The sequence below is a fragment of the Taurulus bubalis genome (genome assembly GCF_910589615.1).
Source record: "Taurulus bubalis genome assembly, chromosome: 2".
Classification (NCBI taxonomy): Eukaryota; Metazoa; Chordata; class Actinopteri; order Perciformes; family Cottidae; genus Taurulus; species Taurulus bubalis.
The window spans coordinates 47,549,305-47,558,730 of record NC_136590.1 but is presented as its reverse complement, the minus strand read 5'-3'; the positions used below and the strand labels follow the sequence as shown (position 1 = coordinate 47,558,730).

The 9,426-nt window shown below is 40.7% G+C and overlaps 1 protein-coding gene across 1 annotated transcript in view; it reads left to right on the top strand.

The window, feature by feature from the left end:
- The window catches only part of LOC306750995 (transcription factor COE3-like), a gene marked incomplete at both ends in the record, with an annotated part of 40,598 nt that continues 31,172 nt past the window's right edge, over positions 1-9,426 (top strand). The window contains 5 exons of the mRNA XM_079234492.1: positions 1-116; positions 3,951-4,107; positions 4,991-5,054; positions 5,154-5,209; positions 8,648-8,721. Coding sequence (XP_079090618.1) covers positions 1-116; positions 3,951-4,107; positions 4,991-5,054; positions 5,154-5,209; positions 8,648-8,721 — 467 coding nt within the window. The remainder of the gene's footprint in view (positions 117-3,950; positions 4,108-4,990; positions 5,055-5,153; positions 5,210-8,647; positions 8,722-9,426) is intronic.

Sequence of the window (9,426 nt, the reverse complement as noted above, 5' to 3'; positions counted from 1 at the left end):
ATGTTTGGGCTCCCGGACCAGGGGCCCCGCGGGGCCCCCATGAAGGAGGAGCCGCTGGCCGGGCGTTCCTGGATGCACTCGACCGGTGTGGTGGATGCCAACACGGCGGCTCAGAGGTAAGCGCCCAGGGGCATTGTGGGAGCTGTAGTCCCAGAGGACCTTTACATCCTTTAGACCCTTTAGACCTTTAGATCCTTTAGACCATTTAGACCTTTAAACTTTGAGATCCTTTATACCATTTAGACCTTGAGATCCTTTAGACCTTTAGACCTTTAGAGGACTTTTAGACCTTTAGACCATCTAGACCCGTTAGATCTATAGACCTTTAGAGGACCTTTAGACATCTAGACCATTTAGACCTTTAGAGGACTTTTAGACCTTTAGACCATCTAGACCCGTTAGATCTATAGACCTTTAGAGGACCTTTAGACATCTAGACCATTTAGACCTTTAGAGGACTTTTAGACCTTTAGACCATCTAGACCCGTTAGATCTATAGACCTTAGGACTTTTAGACCATCTAGACCCTTTAGACATTTAGACATTTATACCCTTTAGAGAACATTTAGACCATCTAGACATTTAGAACTTTAGACCCGTTAGACCTTTAGATATTTAGACCTTTAGACCGTTTGACCTTTAGACCGTTAGACCTTTAGACCCTCTAGACCTTTAGACCCTCTAGACCTTTAGACCTTTAGACCCTCTAGACCTTTAGATCTTTAGACCCTCTAGACCTTTCGACCTTTAGACCCTCTAGACCTTTAGACCTTTAGACCCTCTAGACCTTTAGACCTTTATACCCTCTAGACATTTAGACCTTTAGACCCTCTAGAACTTTATACCCTCTAGACCTTTAGACCCTCTAGACCTTTAGACCTTTAGATCTTTAGACCCTCTAGACCTTTAGACCTTTAGACCCTCTAGACCTTTAGACCTTTAGACCCTCTAGACATTTAGACCTTTAGACCCTCTAGACCTTTAAACCTTTTAGACCTTTAGACCTTTATACCCTCTCGACCTTTAGACCCTCTAGACCTTTAGACCCTCTAGACATTTAGACCTTTAGACCCTCTAGAACTTTATACCCTTTAGACCTTTAGACCTTTAGATCTTTAGACCCTCTAGACCTTTATACCCTCTAGACCTCTAGACCTTTAGACCCTCTAGACCTTTAGATCTTTAGACCCTCTAGACCTTTAGACCCTCTAGACCTTTAGATCTTTAGACCCTCTAGACCTTTAGACCCTCTAGACCTTTAGATCTTTAGACCCTCTAGACCTTTAGACCCTCTAGACCTTTAGATCTTTAGACCCTCTAGACCTTTAGATCTTTAGACCTTCTAGACCTTTATACCCTCTAGACCTTTAGATCTTTAGACCCTCTAGACCTTTTTACCCTCTAGACCTTTATACCCTCTAGACCTCTAGACCTTTAGATCCACAATGTTTCACTTCGTCCTCAGACAGAAAATAAAAATCTATTTTCATTAGAAATGTTTTGATTCAAAACTCATTTTCTGATTTATTTGATTGGAAAACCTTTTTTTTTTATCTCCTTGAGTCTCAGAAACAAAAAGAAAGTCAACATTTATGAAAAGATCAAATCTTTTATTCACGTTGAGTTAAATCACATTTTTCTGAATAAAAACAATAAACATTTCAGAATCAAACAATAAGAAACATTTATAGATAATAATGTACTTTATTAAACAGATGTTTTATGTTGCTGAAGGTCAAATCTGCATTGTATACTTTACATATTTAAATGTAAAGATATTTACATTTGTATAAATCTATATTTATACAAATACATATATGTATGTATAAAATAAGTTCAGTATTATATTTACAAATGTAAATATGAATATATATATATATATATATATATAATTAAGTATATTTGAGTTTCAAACTAAAAAAGAAAATCAACAACAATATTTAAAAACATAACTGTAAGTGCAGATGTTCTCTTCATATCAGTCAGTTGGAACATGATTATTAACACTAAATGCATTAATATTAGTCATTTTTAAAACATTATAATTTGTGTTATTAATTCTTCGAGCTGCAAATTCAATTTAATTTTTACAAACTGAATAAAAGTCAAATTCTGATCGATTGTGAAATTAATTTCAAGTCCTTTAAATAATAAAATGTGTCATGTGAGCCGATAGAAATTAAAGCTGTTATTATTAATAATAATAATAGTAATATAATGACGATTTATACTAAAGAATCTGTTTGTAAAATAGTTATTAAAAGATAGAAAAATCATAATAAATCTTATTTTTCACAAATGTTGAAACAAGAAAAAAATGGAATGGACTTCATGATTATTATGAATATTAAATTATTATTTCCAACGCTCAGAATGACCGACCGACCTAACATAGTTAAATATATGGAGTGTAATGCTACATATGTAATAATAATAATAATAATAATAATAATCTGGAATCCTCAGCGGTGTGAGCGTGTGTTTCTGCCCAAGAGATCATCTTTCTGTATTATATATTTAATATTTATTTCTTCTTCATATTGTAAATATGAGGAACTGAGAGAACAAGTTTGACTCCTTTATGATGAATATTTATATTTTTATAAAGACATATGTATATATAAATACATATAAATACATATCAAAAACAGTCAAAATATGTTTTGTTCAAATATGGCATAGTTTTGTATTTATATGGATATGTATTTATATGAACATATATTTATATGGATATGTATTTATATGAACATGTATTTATATGGATATGTATTTATATGAACATATTGTTATATGAACATGTATTTATATGTATTTTTATGAACATGTATTTATATGTATTTTTATGAACATGTATTTTATGAACATGTATTTTTATGAACATGTATTTTTATGAACATATGTGTATATGAACATGTATTTATATGAAGATATGTTTATGTGTATATGAACATGTATTTATATGAACATATATTTATATGTGTATATGAACATGTATTTATTTGAAGATATGTTCATATGTGTATATGAACATGTATTTATATGAACATGTATTTATGTGTATATGAACATGTATTTATATGAACATGTATTTATATGAACATGTATTTATGTGTATATGAACATGTATTTATATGAACATGTATTTATATGAATATATGTTTATATGTGTATATGAACATGTATTTATATGAAGATATGTTCATATGTGTATATGAACATGTATTTATATGAACATGTATTTATATGAATATATGTTTATATGTGTATATGAACATGTATTTATATGAACATATATTTATGTGTATATGAACATGTATTTATATGAACATATATTTATGTGTATATGAACATGTATTTATATGAACATATATTTATGTGTATATGAACATGTATTTATATGAACATGTATTTAGATGTGTATATGAACATGTATGTATATGAACATGTATTTATATGTGTATTTGAACATGTATTTATATCTCATATCTCCTCTTCTCTGAATTATTATCTTTAATTCACAATTTTATCTCTTTTACTTTGTCAAACACTTGATGATGATTATTATTACAATGTTCTAATTGTTCTTATTAGTGGTATTGTTATTATTATTGTTTCAACGTGTCACAAAGTGATTAACTAATAATAATGGTAATACTAATTATATTAATAATACTAAAACTAATACGTATAATAATAATGATAATAATAATAATAATACTTATTATAATAACTTATTTGATGTCATGTCCTTTCCTCTGAAGAGCGTTTGATTTACAGCCCATGGTTGGCCGTCAGGTAGAAACCTTTGAGCCTCTGAATGTGGGCGGAGTCACGGAGTCTGAAACCAAGGCCCTGCTGAGGGTCTGACATCAGCTGCTCGTTTCCTCTTCACTGAACTCTGCGGGTGCGTTGGCTGCCGTGTCTCACCGTGCCGTTTGTCTGTCCCTCAGCGGGGTGGGGTTAGCGCGCGCTCACTTCGAGAAGCAGCCCCCGCCCAACCTGAGGAAGTCCAACTTCTTCCACTTCGTGCTGGCGCTGTACGACCGGCAGGGCCAGCCCGTGGAGATCGAGCGCACGGCCTATGTGGACTTTGTGGAGAAAGACAAGGTGAGGGAGGAGCTAAGTGACAAACTACTCCCATGTGATGCAACGGTCAGGGTGAAGAATTCAAATGCACCGAGAGCAGTTTTGATTCATGAATATTATATTTATAAATAGAGCAGCAGCAGCAGTAGCAGCAGCAGCAGCAGTTGCAGCAGCAGCAGCAGTTGCAGCATCAGCAGCATCAGTTGCAGCAGCAGCAGCAGCAGCAGCATCATTAGTAGCAGCAGCAGCGCTGAGGAACTTAATTTACAAATGTAAATCAAATGACTCATAAAGGTCTAAGCTGAGTCAACAGAGGGATATACTGTTGTATTTGTGTTTTTTGCTATATCGACCTATGAAAGTGTGTGCTAATTATTGGATGCCTGGTGTAGCCTCCGGAAGAACTTAGTCGAACAACTTCTCTCGTTCTCTGAATGTATTTTCCTTGATCACCAGTAGAGTAACAAGCTGCAGTCTTGACATCAGGGAGTCGTCCAGTCAACACGCAGGTTGACCGTCTAAACACCGAACAGCTGGAAGTTCAGCTCTTTAATACACGGCTCTCCGTCATGAACATCTAACATTTCTATTGGCTCTAACTTGTCTAAGAGGAGGAGAATCGTGTCCTCATCTTTTCTCACAAGGCTGAAACGTTCAATGACCAGTCTGCTTCTCTAATGTCAAGATACTGATAAACAGGTGTGAGTGTTGTGGTGCAGAGCGTGGAACCTTGAGGAACGTTTCTCACAGACAGTATCTGTTAAACTGACCTTGCACAACCTGAACTCTAATAGACATAAGAATAATGAAATGAAGAATATAACGATGTATATTATCAACTATGAGTCTGAAATAAAGGAATATATATAACATTATAACTTATGATCCACGTACTTGTGTTCAGGAGCCCAGCGGAGAGAAGACCAACAACGGGATTCACTACAAGCTGCAGCTGCTCTTCAGTAGCGGTGGGTTCGCTGGTTTTACCACACGATCCACCCGCATTCTTTTATTGAATCAATTATGATCAATAGCAACAATGATCATAATAATAATATTGTGTTCAGGCTTGAGAACGGAGCAGGATCTCTACGTCCGGCTGATCGATTCCATGACCAAACAGGTAAGCAGTGGAAACCACTCTCTCATATATATATCTCTGCACGAGGTATGCATCAAATTCAGACACTTCATTTACTTTTCTGAAATCATTACAAAAACGGATGGTTTTGTCCGGCTTGTCTGCAAGGACGATAGGGCTTGACCAGGCACTCTTGGACTCCTCAATCATGTTCAATGCGAACATCTTCCTTATCTCCTCGTCAATCAGCTTCTTGCGCAGTTTTTTCTGGCTGGGTACGTACTTCATGGTCCACCAGGTGGGTGCAGCCTGGGAGGGATGAAAAGACATCCTGATCACCTTCTACCAGCTCTTTTGCCTGCTGCAGCTGGTGAGGGGAGAGGTCCGGGCCAAACTGCTCTTCGTCCCGGGCAGGTTCTTTCAACTTTCTGGGTGGAAGATAATTGAACAACGCCTCTCGGTCATGCTATTTCTTTAGGAGGTTAATATGGTATATTTGCTCACCTTTCCTGTTCCCTGGTTGCCGTACTTCCCCAACCTTTTCCATTACTTCATATGGTCCCTGCCACGTAGCCAAGAACTTACATTCCACGGTGGGGACCAGGACTAGGACTCTGTCTCCGGGGTTGAATTCTCTGGGTTGGGCTGCTCGGTTATAAGCTGCCCTCTGATCCTTCTCCATGTGCTCCTTCACAATGGGAAACACCGCTGCCATCCTGTCTCGCATCTCCCCACGTGTTCCATCATGGTACGATGGGGACAGGGTTGCTCCTCCCACGTCTCCTTGGCTATGTCTAGAAAGCCACGGGGTTTGTGCTAATACAACAGGTCAAAGGGTGAGAAGCCAGTGGAAGCCTGAGGAACTTCTCTTACCGCCCACAGAAAGTAGGGTAGCAGCTGGTCCCAGTTTCTTCCGTCTTTGTCGATGGCCTTCCTCAGCATGGCTTTCAGGGTTTTGTTAAACCTCTGCACTAACCCATCTGTCTGGGGGTGGTAGACCGAGGTTCTCACCCGTTTCACGTGCAAAAGCACACACAACTCCTTGGTGAATCTGAACATAAAGGGGGTACCCTGGTTGGTAAGAATCTCCTTTGGAATCCCTACACGGCTGCTGAAGAGAAACAGTTATTTTGCTATTTGTTTAGCATTGCCTTTCTTAAGGGGACGGCTTCCGGATAACGGGTGGCGTAGTCCACTATGACCAAGATGTACTGGTGTCCCCGGGCACTCTTGGGCAGTGGGCCCACAATATACATGCCCACCCTTTCAAAGGAGGTTTCTATGATGGGCAAAGGGATAAGAGGGTTCCGGTAAGTGGGTTTTGGCACAGTGATCTGGCAATCTGGGCAACTGCGGCAGTAGCTCTCTCCCTCTTTGTGGACTCCTGGCCAAAAAAACCTCTGTAACACCCTCTCTTTAGTTTTCTCTACCCCTAAGTGAGCTCCCAGCAAGTTTCTGTGGGCTAACTGCAGAACGGTGGTGCGGTGAGGTGAGGTTGGGGCACAAGTAATTGCTCAACAACTAGGTCCTTACTTCTTGTTACCTGGTACAAGAGGCCATTTTTCACTGAAAAATGAGGGTAGGAAGGAGTCAACCAGGTTCCCACCAACGTTCCCTCTAGGACCTGGACATCTCTTAAGGCATTTACCAGGGTGGGGTCCTGTAGCTGTGCGGTTCCATACTGCGGCACTTCCTGAGGGCCATCACAGACATCCCCACTTGTCCCACGGGGTGGCTCGGAGTCGTCAGATTCCGCTAGGGGCTTCTGCCAAGGCTTGAACAAAACCTGGGGTGTACAGACAGGGATTTGCAACGTTAACCCATGATTTATTTATTTCATCATTGTTTGACTTACGTTTCCGTGGCTCCCGACTGAGCTTCTTTAGTGCTTCCCTCCACAGCATCCGGAAGGCCGGGCAGTCACGCCCAATCAGGACTGGGACTGGAAGGGCCCTGCTTACTCCCACCTCGACATTAAATGTGCCCTTAGTGGTGGTCAGTTTCACAATGGTGGTTGGATACTCCAGGTATCTCCGTGGACACAAACCACCGGGACGGGGTCGCCTTGAGCCGGGGACTCCAGGACTGCCTCCTGGACTAGGGTCCGGGCACTTCCCGAATCGAGTAAGGCTTCTACGTCCCGTTGATTCACTGTTCCGGGGCACGTGGGTCTCCGGTCCCTGCTTTCGCCTAGGAGGGCAGCAAAGTGGACATGGGGGCCGCTGGCGGACTCTGCTGTGGGCATGGGCTCGTCTAGCCTTTCACACTGCCACGAGATGTGGCCCAATTTGCCACAGCGATAGCACTGACGAACCTCTGGGTTTAGAAAGGCTCGTGGCTGCCCAGGTTGACTAACACCTCTGGTGGGGGGAGTCAGAGTGAGAGTTGGCAAAGGTATGTCCTCTTTGACGACGCCCACTTGGCCGGACTGGGACAGAAGCCTCTGTCCCAGTCCGGCCTGATTTCTTGCTGGGCCCTCTGGCTTTCCAACAGCATCTGCATCAGTGGTTCCTTTTGGGATTGGTGGCCTGGTGTTTGAAGTTCTGAAAAAAGTTTGGACAAGTTGTCAATATCTTCTCTCAGTCATCCGCACTTCGGCCCCACTGCCCACATTCTCCACCACCTGTAGTGTCACGGGTTGTCCCTTGGGGAGGCTAGAGTGGGGCAGTGCACCAGATAGTGGAAAACAGGCACAATCAGACGGTATAAATCAAATGTAAGGTTTATTTTCCCTCCCACCAGCAAGGTAATTTCCAAAAATAACATAAAAAGTCCATTCACAAACACAAAGTGTCCCGTCGGAGAAAGGGGTTATTTAACCCAAAACAAAACTCAAAACTCAACACGGAAAAGTCCAGGGTCCAAGGTCCTCCTCCTCCTCCTCTTCATTGTCCTTGTGTCCTTGTGTCCTCTTCAGCCTCTTGCGCCTTCTGCTTGTCCCGCTCTTTTTCCATGTGCTCTCCGCTCTGCCCTTTATCCAGCTTCCCAGCCCTGCCTCAATTAGGGGCCTTAAGCAGCTGCAGCTGGGTGCGTGATGAGGCAGCTTGGGAGATGTAGTCTCCAGCCCGGCGGCCATTTTGTGGTGTGGGCACTGATCTTGAGTGGGGATGTAGCGTCCCTCCACCACCTGTCCCCTTGTGATGCCACAATACATATATATATATATATATATATATATATATATATATATATATATATATATATATATATATATATATATATATATATATACATATATATGTGTATATACATATATATGTACATATATATATATATATATATATATATATATATATATATATATATATATATATATATATATATATATACATATATATGTGTATATACATATATATGTACATTTATACACATAATGGAAACCAGCATCACATGTTTGATTCCTGTCAGCTGCTGTTAACAGGTGTGTGTGTGTGTGTGTGTGTGTGTGTGTGTATGTGTGTGTGTGTGTGTGTGTTTCAGGCCATCATCTATGAAGGGCAGGATAAGAATCCAGAGATGTGCCGAGTCCTGCTGACTCATGAGATTATGTGCAGGTAAGACCTGCACCTGTACTGAGACCTGAACCTGTACTGAGCCTTGAACCTGTACAGAGACCTGAACCTGTACAGAGCCTTGAACCTGTACAGAGACCTGTACCTGTACAGAGACCTGGACCCTTACAGAGACCTGAACCTGTACAGAGACCTGGGACCTGAACCTTTACTGAGACCTAAACCTGTACTTAGACCTAAGACCTGACACCTGAACCTGTACTGAGACCTACATCTGTACTGAGACCTGAGACCTGAACCTGTACTGAGACCTGAACCTGTACGGAGACCTGAGACCTGAACCCAGTGATGGCCGTCAGGGCCTGTAAGCCTTCTCTGCTGGCCTAAACAGAATCACAAAGTTATAGCTATTTTATAATTTAATTGTTTTTTACACTACATGTATTTTAATTATTTTTCCCTATTAGCTTATTTTCTCATTGCTCTTCCTCTGTTGCTCTGCTTCCAGTGCAGCTGGTTTTAAGGAGAGCTCTCGTCCAATCAGATTTCACCTCTATGTCTCTATGGAAGCAGAGCGTTTCTAGCTGGTCTTTGTAGATTAAAGTACATGGGAAGTTATTGTGATGTCATAGCCTTCAACCAATCAGATCTTTAGTTTGACATGTGGGGTGTATTCTTTGAGTTCAGGCTGAATCATAAGAGAAGGTATGACATGTTTTACTTGTTTTAACACTCAATGGCTGAAGA